Below are 16105 nucleotides of genomic sequence, written 5' to 3'. Positions count from 1 at the left end.
TGTAATCATTTTGTGGATTTGTTTTTTCATGTTGTGTGTTTCTATTACTGTTTTCTGTTACTGAAGTCAATTTGTCTATTCTTCTACTATTTTTGTAGTTTTGTTTGTGTTTCATGTATTTTTAGTCATTTTTGTTGTCATTGTGTGTGTGTTTCTACAGTCATTTACTGGTCTTGTGTATTTGCTTTGAGGTCAATGTTGCCAGATGCTGTAGCACTCACCGGTCTGAGTGAGCAGGGGCGTGCTGGGCAGGGCGGGGGACTCGTACAATGGGTGGCCAGAGGCCGGGATGGCGGGAACAGCGAAGCTCTTCAATGGGTGGGCGTGGGCGTGTGGGTGGGCCGGGCGGTGGGGTGGCAGGTTGCTGGAGTAGCTGGGTTCTTCTTCGGTGGTGGTGGAGCCGTGGTAGCTGCCCTCAGGGTCCACCATGATCTCAGAGGGGCAGGACACCTGGGACGAGGTGGTGGGGGGTGGGAGCGGCTCTGAGATCGGGGTGTTCCTCACCGACTCTGCAGAGGAAGAAAGGATGTAAAAATGTAAAGTTTCATCGTGTTTACAGAAGAAGAAACAAATATACAGTTGATTTCTTTCTCAACCTTAAATTACTTCTGGTATGATTTTATCAGATTTCTCTGAGTAAAAAGTCATTATTAGTAACATTTGACTTGAAATATTTTTCATTATAATTATTGTTTTAATTGGATTTATTCATTTTTGTAAATTAAAAAAAGCTAAAACAGAGTCTGTACAGCACAGTTTCCTGAAAAACATCTGAATAAAAAATAACGTGAACATATTATTTAAAAAAAGACAAAATTAATTAAAATGTTGAGTTGGACAAAAATCAATCAGCAGCACAACTTCATATGTAAACACATTTGTTTTGGCTTTGTTTGCTTCGTTACTGTTTCAGGCAATTATTATTGATAGTCGATAAATAGCAGTAAAAGCATTAGTTGATACAAAATGTAATACTCAAGATTTGATTAGAAAGCTGTTTGGTATGAAACTAATCCATTTTAAGGCTTTTTGTGATCTGTTTACAGTTAAGTTAGGACGTAAGATTTTAACAGCCACAGCTGCCATAGGCCCCTCCCACCACCACCAACACTCACTCACACACTACATTAATACTAGGCAATGTGGGTAAAGACACAATGACAGGCTGGTATGGCCACATCTAATCTCCTCTTCTTATGCATGTGTTCTGCTCCTAATATCTATATTTATATTATATAATAATTACATTATGCAACAAGTTAAAAATGGAGCAAAAATATAGAAAAATACCACAAGGAGGATGAAAGCAAAGAAGAAACATTGACCCATCAACTATCTATATGTATACATATCTATATATGATGTTATAAATACAACAAACATACACACAATGAGAACAGAGGTTTATTCCATAAAACAGGTTATGTTCAAACTCTGAGTATGTTCAGACTCAAATGATGAAACTCTGAGAATCTCATTCCTAAACGTGAGGTATGTTTATCTCTGAGTATGTTACCATGGCAACATTGTCCATGAACTAAACCTGGTCACTGACAGGTTTTATCAAAGAAACCCTGGGTTTCTACCTGGCTCCGCCCACCTGAACACTTTAATGAACCATAACATCGATAACATCCATGTGTCCTGTGCCCCCCTCCACCAGCAGGGGGCAGTGCCTCACCTGTGGAGTCCACCCTGTCTAGGTGGGAGTTGGGGGTGGCACAGGCGTGAGGGCGAGGGTGAAGGTGCCCACCACCCGGGTGGTACATGTAACTGCGTGTTGGCGACGCCAGGCTGCCCATGTGATAATGGTGGTGATGGTTATCAAGGGAATGGATGGGGTGAGCACTAATCACAGCTGTGGATGGAAGTGAACGTGGACACACACACACACACACACACACACACAAGGATGATTAAACAGCTGCAAAAATGATGAGCAATGAAGTATTATGAGTGACACACACACACACACACACACTTACGCTGAGGGGGCTGAGTGTCAAAAGGCATCATCATTTTAGGTCTCATCCCTCGCCGGCCCCCGAGGGTCGACATGCTGTCCTCGGACTCGTGGCCTAAAACGTACGATGAGAACCATCCAATCAGAGCTCGGCTTTAATTTCCTCGCAATTTGGATGTTTTGAAGGATTGAGAAGATGAAGTAAACATGCAGACATTTATGCGGACCATGAGAAGCATGAGAAGCATGGAATGAGTAGCATGAGAATCACAAACAGGAAACATGGTTGATATCCTGTCATTTATCAAACGGAATCATGACTCAGCAAAACCTCCCTGAGAGGAAACGGACTCACTTGTCAAACCAAACACTATCAAATGACTCGTCCTCAGGCTTCAAAATAAAAGTGAACGGCGTCAGGATGTAAAACACAACAACGTTTTATTTTGAAGGAACCGGAAATACACATGATGAAGTTAGTTGTTGGAGCCATTTTCTAGGTTTAAATAATGTAATATTTGACCTTAAAGTGGTTAACAAAGTTTCTGTTTATTTTAAGATAAACTTGTTTCTTTTAGTGTGATTTCTTTATTTGACAGTGTGCACTGGGTACGTTCTAAAGCTGATGTGTAGGCACCAGGTGATGCTTTATTCATGGGGCGGGTCTGACATGAGGAAACACCAAGTTGTCGGCCAAACAAAAAGATTCAGCGTAAAGTCTGTTTTCTCATGGACGCAACAGCTGTTTGATTTTTTAAAAGCTCTAATATAATGAATAAAAAATAAGATAGATCAACATATCGTTTATTTAATAAATAGTTAAATGAAACATTAATATATTTTAACCTTTAAAAATAAATAAAATAACAGCTTACAACTTTACACTTGTATCCGAAGCAGCACATATTGATGACGTCATGTGTATTTCCAGTTTCTTCAAAAACTGGATGTGTTTTACATCCTGAGGCCATTGAGTCTGATGACTTTTATTTTGAAGCATGAGGCAGTGTCATTTTTAAATGAGCAATGTTTGCTTCTTTACATAGTTTTTAGAATGTTTGACCAATGCCAGATACCGGATACCTCACTGTGAGACACCGTATGACAGTCTGTGTTTGTCAGAACAAACCTGAGCGTCTATTCTGCTCGTGAACATTTCACCAAGTTCTATAACTTTAGTTCTCCGCCTGCTGGTCACATGTTTGGGTGTTTCACTTTGATCCTTTTCCCCTAAACTTCTGAGTTGGCTCCTCCCCTTTCCCCGTGACACTGACCTCGGTACGAGTTGCGTCTCTGCTGAAGGTGCGGGTTGCTCTCCAGGCCGCTGTCGGCGGGCGTGATTTCCTGTGAGGAGTGTGGGATGGGCGTCTCCGTCATGACCGGGTTGGGCTCGGGGGATTTGTCCATAGGTTTGAGCTCCAGCCTCTCATGGTGGATCCACAGATCAGGAGGCTTCAGGTCTTTGGAGTTTCCTTTGTATTTGTGGGAACCGTTGGACGACTTAGACGCAGCTCGTTTCCTGTAGGCCAGGATAGAACTGGTGAAAGCTGAGCATTAATCACTAGAAGAAACAGCTACGATCAGGGGAGGAACATTTTTTATGATTATTTTAACATGATTTTCTAAATTTTGCCCAGCAAAGAGACTGAAATGGGACGAAAGCAGTCAAGAGTGGCAAAAAAAAGGAGCTTAAATGGACTAAATGTGGTAAATAATAGTGAAATAGGGCAGAAATGTGGAAAAAATAGGCAAAACATAGAAAAAAAGGGAAACAAGTGGTATTTCTTGGGCAAAAAGTTGCTTATTTGGATGAAAAGTTGCCAAAAATTTAATAAAGTGTCAAAAACAACTTGTAAAAAGGGACAAAATACAGGGAAAAGGGACATTTATTTAAATCTGTGTTATATATTTATTTTTTTTAAATAGAGTAAAACAGGGACAAGAGAAGTTGCAAAATGGCCAAATAAATAAGTCACTTCTGTTGTAATTTGACACTATAATGAAGTACAATCCCAGTCCACCCCTGGCCGCAAAAATACAACAAAGCTGCATTTCCTACTTCTTCTGGTGAGACGTGGTGCGCCGCGTGCAAAGGAACGCACCGACCACCACCACAATGATGGTGAACGCTCCCACTGAGATGATGATGACAATAACCAGGATGTGGTTTTCTCCGCCTCCGACCCCGGATTTACCTCCAGAGGGAAAAAGATGGATTAGCGCGCACGCACGCACGCACGCACGCACGCACGCACGCACGCACGCACGCACGCACGCACGCACGCACGCACGCACGCACGCGCGCACACACACACACACACACACACACACACACACACACACACACACACACACACACACACACACACACACACACACACACACACACACACACACTTTAGTTTTCAGAACTGACCACAGAGGCTGAAATGTGAAGCTAATCTCAATGAATGATTGTATCTAGGGAAACAGTTGGATGTTGGTTTGATGTTGTTAAAGTTTGTTATTATTAAGAGAAATAAATATTGTACATTTATTTTATTATTTACCATTTATTACCACACAAAAGTACAGATAATTGGCACCATTGAGTACCGATACCGATTCACTGATAGTATCGGGTCAAATGTAAAAGGTTCCCATCCCTAATTAATGAATTATTAACTAGTTCACTTTAAGCCAGTTTTCCTAATTCAGAGCTAATGAGAAATCCCAGATATTCCAAACCAGTGACAGCGTTTCACTGGGACTCAAACCTTACCTAGTGGAGTTCCAGGGTCCAGTGGGTGTTGGTTCCCTGAAGGTCCAGGCTTTGGAGGAAGATTAGAAGCTGCATAAAGAAAAACAAAGAAAAGCATTACAAAGCTAGTTTTCCTGGTTTTTGCTACATTCCCATTCACACTTCAGTGCAGGAATAGATCTTTAGATAGGAGGACAGAGGTGAGGTTACCTTGATCATTAGCCATTTTGTCAGAAGACTCAGCTTTAACAGAGAGCAGCGAGGGAGAGACAAGAGACCATAAAAAGCACAAACACTGGTTAGCTGGACAGTCAGCGGAGGAGAAACAGTTAAAGGTTTAGTGGAAACTTTAGGAAGAAGAAGGAGAATAATAGTGAGAAAACAACAGAAGCTACAGCTTATTAATACTGAACACTTTAAATACAACCATGACTTTATAATTCACTGTGTCAGCAGGAGAGTTTATCTTTAGTGCCATGAGGCAGCCATCTGCGGCTCCCAAGGTACAGTAAATGTACAAAACAAGAATACACAAAATAACAAAAATGGAAATAATGAGACCAAAAGTGCAGAAAAATACTCAATAGGAAAACAGAAATACACAAAAAGACAACAATAATACAAAAAATGACTTTAACAACAAAAAACAAACATCTAAACACACAAAACAACAACAAAAGTAAACAAAAAAACTTAAAAATGCAAAAAAGGACAACAAAAATAAGCATGAGGACAACACACACTAAACAGTTAGGGCCTATACTACAAAGTTAGATAATTATATCCTATATTTATCTGTTAGCTTCACCAAACCAAACATTCTCTGTCAGACAGAAGCTGTCCTATGAATCTAGATATCAACTCACTAATTTAACCAGAGGTGTGTTCCATAAAGGAGGTTTAACAAACTCTGAGTCTATCCATAAACTCTAGGTCAACATACCCTCCATGGTAAACTCTGTGTATCTGATTCATTACAGCTGGTATGAAGTGGGTTAATAAACCCTGAGTATGTAAACCTTGGGTTAATGACGTGATAAAAAACCATCATCAATGGATCGACAATTACACAAACTACCATGGTAACCACCTAGAAAATAGTGATTTATTCACCCTGATGGTGAAATAAGTCGGTGTTTGATGAATATGATCCTGTTCTAAAGGTGTGTTCAGTCTTCAGTGATTATAGTGATTAAATCACCTGTAATTAATAACACTTTATGATCACTTCATCACTTTATCTCTTCAGTGACGTGACGAGTGGTGAATAATAATAATAAAATGTGTCTGAGGAGACGTGTCAGCATCATAGGATGTCTGTATAGAGAGTCCTCCTGTTACACTGGATATAAACACAGTGACTGATGCTTCATATCTAATCATTTATATTGATTTTTAATGTAATATTATCACCAGATTCATCTCAACATCCTAAAAAATGTCATAAAAAACACTGAAGCGGGATGTGAAAGTGTATTAATTTAAATGATCATCTCCTCCTTTATATTATCTACAGGTTTATATACAGGTAACTTTACTACAGACGTCAGTAGATGTTTTAATGTAGATCAACCTCTCAGTGACTTTCACTTAATGATCTACATCTACAATGTTAGAAAGAAAACTACCGTTAGCAAAATAAAAACATAAATCAACACAACATTAGTAATGATGTGAACACGTCTGTGGTGTGTGATGTCACTAATGTGTTTCAGAGAAAAGTGTTAAGGTTTATTAAAGTGTTCAGGTGGGCGGAGCCAGGTAGAAACCCAGGGTTTCTTTGATAAAACCTGTCAGTGACCAGGTTTAGTTCATGGACAATGTTACCATGGTAACATACTCAGAGAAGAACATACCTCACGTTTAGGAATGAGATACTCTGAACTTTGAACATAACCTGTTTTATGGAATAATACTCTGTTAAACCTCATTGTGTGTATGTTTGTTGTATTTATAAGATCATATATTTATGGAACACCACTCTGATGATTCCACCCTGGCTACGTGCACGCTCTAGTGACAGAGGAGGAGATTACATCATCAGACCAATCACAATCACTGAGAAACTTACATCATTATTGAGGAATAATTCTATTTATCTTGTCTGTGTCTCTGATGCTGCATTCATACAGATCTACATCATAAGGTGTATATATTCATATTTACAGTATATTATCTACAGGACTGAGGCTCTCAGCGTCACCACACAATACATGAATGAATGAATCAATTTATTCATTAGTTTATCAGTATAAAAGCATTTATCATCTGACTCATGTAGATATTAATCTCTATGTTTCCTATAGGATGTGATGGTAAATAAAGGATAAATATTCTCTCTCCTGTCAGCGTCACATTAGATCTACACAGAGACGTGTTCACAATGATCCTCCTTTTATTGAACAGCTCGTTTTAGAAGAGATCTGATTGGTCAGGAGGAGGGGCTTTAGTACTCACTCAGATCTTAATGAGAACAAAACCTGGTCCAGACCTGGTTAGTCGTTCAGCCTAAGTTACCATGGTGATTTAACCTAAGTTACCATGGTGATACAATATTACAGGAAAACACACAAAAATACACAAAACATCAAAAGGTAAAAAAACTACTCAGAAAACAAAATTATGGAAAAATACACACATAACAAATAATGAAAATATGCAAGATGAAAAGAAATACACACATACGTGCTTGTGCTAATTATCAAAGGTTGAAATAAATCTGTTTTCCTGAACGTTAAATGGTCAGTGAAACTTACTCTTGGGGGTCCTGAACTGAACAGCCTCTGACATGGGGCCCATTCCCTTGGAATTCCGGGCTTGGATCTTAAAGTAATAAGTGGTGTCCAGGGTCAGCTCCTGGATCTGATGGGTCAGACGGTTCCCAACCACCGGCTCTATGACCCAGTCATGGACCTCAGCGTTTACGTCGGTGCTGTAGTAGATGATGTAGCCTGGAACACACAGAGACCCTTAAATAAATCATCTTCTCTCATGTCACACAGGATATCATTATTCCTAGTTTAGTAAAGAGTCATTATAAATCTGGATTCTAGGGAAAAAGAGCCTTTAAATATTGGAAAATCCTGGAACCACAAACCCAGGAGAGTCGTGGAACACTCACCGGTGATCTTTCCGTTGGCCTCAGATGGAGGTTGCCAGTTTACGATGATGGTGCGAGGTTTGTTCTCTTTGCTCACCACAGTCACGTCTTTAGGGGCCGAGCTGGGAACTGAGGACGATAAATCAGCTGTGTGTGAAGTACGTGCGCACGCGCAATATAAGGATATAGAGCAAAATATAGACAACTAGAGACAAAGATCACACACAAAATGACTCCAAACACACACAAAATAAAAATAAACCAAAATATGCACAACAAAAATATAGAAAAATACACAAAATTACTCGTGACACAGAAAAAACCAACAGCAGACTGTGTTTCCAACCCAGGCTCAGAGAAGTATTAAAATTTGAATGTGTTGACATAATGAAACGAGTCATTTTAAAAGCTGAGAAAAGAATAAACTCTAATCATTTGTCATTTCCTTGTAGTTAATGTGCAAAACTTGAAGTCGTTTTGCTGATTTATTTTATAATGAATATTATTAATTATAAATATCTTATATTTAACGATGTAGTCACAGTTATAATAATTCCCCAATAAGTTTAAGTTTTCTCTTGTAGCATTTGAGCTGTGATAAACATGTAAATATTACACAATAAGACAATATAAAATATAATAACATGTCACTAGCAGCCAGGGGGTTGTGTGTGTGTGTGTGTGTGTGTGTTAATGATGCTCCTACTTGTCTCAAACGTGGTTCCCTGAGCCGTCATGCTCCACGTGCTGCTGCGCCGACCTTTGGTCACCATGACGGAGAACTCGTAGAGCGTGTTGGGTTTCAGACCCGTCACCATGTGGTTCAGACTGGTGGTGTTGGCCATCTGGGGGGGTATGGAGAAAGAAACACAACAATTAGTTACGCACACACGCACGCACACACACACCTTGTATATAGAGTAAGATGGCGTATGCGTTAAGAAACAAGCACTTTCTGACTTTCTAATAATGAAAAGAATGAATGTACAACAAACAGGAGTGTGGTATTTAATGCCCTCCGTCACCCAGAACAAAGGAAGGTGAGTAAAGTGGTGGACAGGTGAAGAACCGCTAACTGAGGGACAGATAAGCTAACGTACAACATTCTAAGTTTTATAAACTCCAACTGTACAAGTCTCTAATTTACAAGGAAATTAATAATATGTAAATGTATTATGCCACTCATTAAATGCACAATATATAAGAAAACAATATGACTCATAACACAGAAAACAACAACAATAAATGTTAATATGAAAAAAAACAAAACACAAAGCCTTTGTTCTTTCTTGTATTAAATCTCTAACATTCTTTACTGTAGCTGTTTAATATCTAAACTAAAAAACTCTTTTCTATAATTTTCACAGATTGAAAATCAAGCCAAAACAATGTCAGACGTTGACTTTGTGGAACTTGCTGGAGGTTTATAATATTGTCCTAAATCAGGTTTTTCAACGTTGGGGTCGTGACCCAATGTGGGGTCACCTAAAATGTCTAATGACAGTAAAATAATAAAAATACTCAATAAAATTATATTTTGAAATAATAATAATAAAAAAAAGATCTATTTTGCACGATTAAAAAACATAATATCAGACAGATAGATATACAGTGACGGAAGAGGAAGAAAGCTAAATGATTATTATTCTTTTTCAAATTAAAACGCCACACATCCTCAAACAATTTCATTTCTATCTTTTCACTTTCTCAAAATATAAATCTAGTTCAAATAAAATATCTGGTGCTTATTGTCACTTTGTGCACTAATGCTGGCTACTCTGCATTTTACAGTTTAACAAACATTTAAAAAAACTAACTTTAGAGAAAAAAAGAAAAAAAGAAATTTGTGATAGAAAACTGGGGTCACGACAAGAAAAGGGTCGAGAACCTCAGCTTTAAATCCATCAAAAGACCCTGAATTTAATCAAATGGAACCGTGGCAGACTTTGTATCATGTCGTATCACTGGGAACGTGCAGCCCTACGTGGTATTCGTGGTATACGTGGTATTCGTGGTACACGTGGTATACGTGGTATACGTGGTATTCGTGGTATACGTGGTATTCGTGGTACACGTGGTATACGTGGTATACGTGGTATTCGTGGTATACATGGTATTCGTGGTATACGTGGTATACGTGGTATACGTGGTATACGTGGTATTCGTGGTATACGTGGTATACGTGGTATACGTAGTATTCGTGGTATATGTGATATTCGTGGTATACGTGGTATTCGTGGTATACGTGGTATTCGTGGTATTCGTGGTATACGTGGTATACGTGGTATACGTGGTATTCGTGGTATTCGTGGTATACGTGGTATACGTGGTATACGTGGTATTCGTGGTACACGTGGTATACATAGTATTCGTGGTATATGTGATATTCGTGGTATACGTGGTATTCGTGGTATACGTGGTATTCGTGGTATTCGTGGTATTCGTGGTACGCGTGGTACGCGTGGTACTCGTGGTACACGTGGTACTCGTGGTATTCGTGGTACACGTGGTACACGTGGTACTCGTGGTACACGTGGTACTCGTGGTACACGTGGTATACGTGGTATACGTGGTATACGTGGTATTCGTGGTATACGTGGTATTCGTGGTATTCGTGGTATTCGTGGTATACGTGGTATTCGTGGTATTCGTGGTATTCGTGGTATTCGTGGTATTCGTGGTATTCGTGGTATTCGTGGTATACGTGGTATTCGTGGTATACGTGGCGTGGGCCCATCATCACGGCTCTGTGACGGTAACATTGCGTGCATTACCAGAGCGTGTCACTCAGTTGGGGGTGTCACACAGAGGCCAGTGGGAAACACTTTAATAATGCAAGAGGCTGCTCCACTGACTCAGAAAAAAACAAGCTACAGCTCATGCAGATACCACAGCACCGACATCATGTCCTGTTCTCTCGTTATTCAAGCGGACGCCACGACCAGGACAGAAACATAATGAGCCTGTTTAATTACCGTGGCGGTGTGGGAATCAAACCAGCGTGAGAGTGCTTCACTGGTAATTACAGCTGTTTATTTAGTCTGTGACATTTCTATGTGCACGTTACTGTAAACGTGCACTGTGTATAGACTGAACAGTCAGACCAACGTCTCCTTTTCTACGTTTGTCTTGTCCTTGATGAATAATTAATTAGTCAATGCAGTTCATCTGATCATGTCTCATTTATAACCTGCAGCTCAGCTCAGATTTTATCCTCTAATAAATCAGGGGTTCTCAACTTTTTCAGCCCTTTAGAGGCCCCCAAAATAAAGGTCCCAGAGAGTGGGGACCCTCCAAAATAAAGGTCCCAGAGAGTGGGGACCCTCCAAAATAAAGGTCCCAGAGAGTGGGGACCCTCCAAAATAAAGGTCCCAGAGAGTGGGGACCCTCCAAAATAAAGGTCCCAGAGAGTGGGGACCCTCCAAAATAAAGGTTCCAGAGAGCGGGGACCCCCACTGTAGCTGAAGGTGGTTGAACACAGACATGAACATGTGGAGACAGGACCATCTATAAGGGGGAATAAAGGAGAGATTTTTGGGGTCCATCCATAAAGTCAGTAAAATGATGGTCCATTGTTCTATGAATCTGTGATAACCACATTTATTTATTCATCTGAATAATATCCACTGTTATCCAGGAACGTTTATTATTATTATTATTATTATAGTCGTCTTAAAGATGGAAATCCTGTGGTTTAATTGGCAAAAATAATCATGAAATATGATGAAAAGAGGTTAAAAGTGACAATAATGTGTCAATATATGTGACATTAGGTGAAAAAGTGGTGGAAAGGGTTTAGAAAAATGTGCAGCAAAGACATTAAAATGTGATGTAGAAGTGTCAGAAATGGGAGAAATGTAGCAAAAATACAATAAAAGGAGCAAAAATATGTCAAGAAAAAGTGATGAAAATAGGTTAAAATATGGTGAGTTTGGTGGAATTGAAAAAATGGGCTGAAATTGTTCAGAAAATATTCTTCCGTTTCTTGAAGGCAGTGTCTCACAACCCCAAATGGGGTCCTAAACCCAAAGTTAAGAATGAATGTAATAAATTGTATGTTAATACTGTTGCTCTCACCTTGTCTGTGACCCTGTATGAACCAAACACAAATCAACAAAGCCTCATATTTTTTTTGTTTCCCTGAGTTTAGTAAATTAAACATTGCTTCAAATTGCTTCCATTAACCTTCATTTGGCCTCAATCTGAGGGCACGTCATTACCACTAAAAGCCATTTAGCATAATTACATTTCCCTATTATCCATATGTGCATCTTTTCCTCCTTAAACCAGGTTAATTAAAAGCTTTTCATGTAACTTTTAATACATTTAGTGAATTCTCCAGCTGTATAAACATTTGGTCCAATAATGAAACTGTGTTTTCACAAATGAAACCTGATCCTTTAACCTCGTCACATCGTGAATCCTAACCCCCAGAAAAACCTCTAATGTGCTGCTGACCATGCCTCACGTTACTATGGCAACAGCACATGACATCCTCACATATAAACCCTAAACCTTAGACGGGATAACAATCACAACACATGTTTAGTAACTGCTGTATTTATTTATTATTAGTGAAAGAATAACTACTTACTAATGGATAAAAACCTCGTCTTTTTGCCAAAAAATATTTTTGACTTTGATCAATTTTTCTCGTAAAATCGCAATGAAATAAATGCTCAAATCAGATCCAATCTGGATGAAACTTGGTGAAATAATTGAGGAACCAACCTGGTATAACTGAGTCAAAATTTATAAAGATCAGTTAATAACAAACCGAGATATGAATTTTTTAAATTCCACCAATGATAAAAAAAAGAATCAGTATTTTGGCCTAAGGCAATGTTTTTCAATCTCGGGGTTGTTCCAAACAGAAATAAAGGTGAACTGACGTAGAAATGGTTAAACTGTTACAGAATTTAGGAAAATTTGAGAAAATGTGTTGGTAGCTGTCGCCCTGAAATGTCCCATCCTGCCATTAGGTGGCAGTAGGTAGTAATACAGTAACAGCAGAATATGAACAATGTAAAAAATAAATGTTTCAGCCTTGCACTAATGCAAATACAGTGTATTTGGAAGATATACAAGAACGCATTAGCATGAGCATGCACATGGTGTTAGCATTATAAACCTGTAGCCATGATGGAAACCTGACTAATGTCTAATAGGGTTAGCTCTGCGCTAGCCTAGATGACAGTATGTTTTCCAACCCTGACCCAGATCAGATAACAACACTGACGTTATGACCTCGTACCTTGACCTTGGTGTTGGCAGGAATGTTGGTCTTCCATCGCACCGTGTAGTAGCGGTTATCCGTGATCTTTTGGTTCTTGGGCAGTGAGTTGTCGGCCCAGGTCACTTTGATGGTGTCGTGACTCAGCACAGAGGCCTGAACGCCCACCGGAGGCATCATGGGGGTGGGATCTGGTACTGGGGTGTATGGAGCATGGAAGAGTTCGTACAAATCAACATCGGGGTCGAGGGCGTCTGCACATCAGGCAGTACGTGCATGCATCAGAAATTAAAATGAGCAAAATTAAAACATGGAAAGAAGCATGGCGTGGTGGATTGGGAGGGCGGAGACAAAACAGGATGCAGAAAGGAATGTAGGTTATTACGTTAGGTTGGGAATGAGGGATGATGGAGAGGGAGGGGGGAAAGGGATGGTTGGTAGAGGGAAGGGTGGGAAGAAAGAGAGAGAAGTTTCTATTAGAAATACCCACAAATCTACAGTGTCGTACAGGAGCTACTGAAGCACTAGAGAGAGAGGAAGGAAAGGTCCTCTAGTGAAAGCAGACATTCCATCTACACTTCAACACAAGTGTTTACATCTCCACTCATTCATAGTCATCAACACATGGACGACCAATGTCAAGCAGAGATTTCAATGTCAGAGAACCATCACTGTCACCTTCACCAGACGCAGTGTAGCATAGCATCATACGATGAAGTATCAACTATCATTGTGTCTCCTCGTCAAACATCTTAAACATGTGACCAGTATAACCATTGTTTATAGTAGAGTTTAATATGTTTTAGTTTAATAAAAACTACAGATAGAATTTAGCATAATGCTAAATCTGGTACAAATGACCTTCAAATAAATAAATACTAAAAGACTGATGACAAGTGTATAATAATATATAAATATAAACAACAAGTGATAGATATCAATGCTTTTACATAATGTTTTGACCAATTCTTATTTGTTTTGGGGAGTAATTTGAGGACAATTGCAGGATTTGGGAAAAAATTTAGTTCTTTCAACAATTTGAGAATAAAAATGACTGATATCATGTGATATAGAGAAAAGTGGAAAATATATAAGCTTAATAAGCTTTATTCCTGTTTAGTTGGTTCCACTATCACGATTAGGTGATGTCACTACGAGAGACAATCGGTAAATGTTTTTTTAATAATATATATTACCAAATATTTTTAGATTTAAGATCAATTACATTATCACAAAAAAATTCCTTAAATACTTTTTTGAAAAAACTGATTGATAACATTTTTAGTGCCACTAAAGGCTTTGTTTGCAATTCAGACAGAAACTGTTACATCATTTGTTCTCAAACTGTGGGTCAGGAACCAAACAGGGGTGAAAAATAAATAAATAACTTTTATTTTGAAGGGTATTTATTTATTTCAGTGCCAAACATACACATTTGAAATTTATTTAAAGCACAATTTTTTAAATAAAAAAAAACCTTTTGGAAAAACAATGAGATATAAATTTACTAAACTTCCCCGTTTTTGTGCTATTTTTAACTCCTAAACTTGTGAATGAAAATGTCTTGTTTTTGGTTTTAAGAGTTTCTATTTCCTACCTGACTTTTTATCATGAATTGTTTATTTCAGGTGAAAATGGTTCCAACCATTTAAATATTTAAATACACTTGTTTTTGTTCACAGTTATATTACATTATATTAGATATTTAAGGTAATGAATCATTGCAGGTTTTTAGTTCTTGATCTGATAAGTTTCACTTTTTATCACTTCTCTTATAATCAATGAATCCATCTTTTCCTTTTATCTCCACTTAGAATATTGTTTGATTTGTGAACAAAAGGACGATAAAGATATATGTGTGTGTTTTAATCCCTAAACTAATGTGAACTTCTAATAACTATAGCAATAATCTTAAAAACAGAATGTTTGTACTAAGGACAGTTTTTATGTGAATAATGACGCTGAGGTTGCGTAAAGAAAGAGGCCCGTGTGTTTCAGGTTCACACGGAGGCCAAAAAAAGATGATTTTCTGCCTCTTGAGTCGAGACATTACGGAGTATTCAGTGTTGCACTCACTCAACTCGGAGTTCACCAAGTTTTTTTCCCACTGTTTTCCTTTCATGGCATTCTCGCACTTTTTCAAACACTATGTAGGTCAGCTCGTCTTTTTAATCCCGACTTGAACAAGCTGGCAGGAAGAGCGAACGCACCCTGGAGGATGGAACGGTAGACGACGGGAAGGAGTGGGTTACGTTTGGATGTGACGGAGGGGCTGCCAGAAGCACCGCAGGGGGTCTGAGTGAGTGTGAGGGCCGACACACGTGAGTGACTGAGCGTGGGTCTGTACGCCGTCACGCTGCTACATACTGCTCAACGCATAGAGAAAAGGCTTCATCTAACATCAGTGCTGCTGTGGAGACAGACTGGAAGATGGAGGATGTGGGGGGGGCTCACAGTGGGAGACCCCCCCCCCCCCCCCCGCCCGACACTGCCACAGAAACCGTGTGAACTCGGTACAGGCACTTCTTCACACTGTCAGGCTCTGTGCACGTTGACACACGTTAAGCCTCTAATTGTTAGCAGAGCTGAGACTTTGTGTCAAAAGGAAGTCGTCATTGTTTATGAAACGCACAAAAAACTTTTATTTTTACGTTCACACTTTTGACTTTTGGTAATAGGAGAGATTATTCTGATTCATTGTGATTTTAAATATGCTGTATTGTTTGAGCCTAAAGTCGTGTTCACACCAAACGTGACTTCAGTGACGACAGCTGATTAAATCTCACTTCATCAGTGACGTCAGGATAAACTCAGTGATGTCAACACAGCGTCACTCAAAGTCACTAGTTACAAATGTTTAACTTTGAGCAGATTCCAGCGACTCAGAATGTGTAATTGAGTCGCGTGAGTCGTGTCGCTTAAAGGAAGGTCGTTAACGTGGCGTCATTTACATGGATCTTGAATTTAATCTAGTCAGCAATAATCTGAAGTCGCATTCATTGTGAACAAAATCATTTAGAACATCAATAACACAGCAAAAAATACATAAAACATTTGAAATAATCCAAA

The 16105-nt window shown here is 39.0% G+C and overlaps 1 protein-coding gene across 1 annotated transcript in view; it reads right to left on the bottom strand.

The window, feature by feature from the left end:
- The window catches only part of neo1a (neogenin 1a), a 257814-nt gene that overhangs the window by 3507 nt on the left and 238202 nt on the right, over positions 1-16105 (bottom strand). Inside the window, 11 exon segments of the mRNA XM_028473556.1 lie at positions 222-509; positions 1682-1858; positions 1986-2078; positions 3238-3482; positions 4023-4158; positions 4725-4793; positions 4914-4946; positions 7460-7654; positions 7825-7932; positions 8510-8648; positions 13058-13290. Coding sequence (XP_028329357.1) covers positions 222-509; positions 1682-1858; positions 1986-2078; positions 3238-3482; positions 4023-4158; positions 4725-4793; positions 4914-4946; positions 7460-7654; positions 7825-7932; positions 8510-8648; positions 13058-13290 — 1716 coding nt within the window.

Source organism: Gouania willdenowi, chromosome 3 (assembly GCF_900634775.1).
Source record: "Gouania willdenowi chromosome 3, fGouWil2.1, whole genome shotgun sequence".
In the NCBI taxonomy this organism is placed as follows: Eukaryota; Metazoa; Chordata; class Actinopteri; order Blenniiformes; family Gobiesocidae; genus Gouania; species Gouania willdenowi.
The sequence above is the reverse complement of the archived record's forward strand: the minus strand, read 5'-3'. Positions and strand labels throughout refer to the sequence as shown.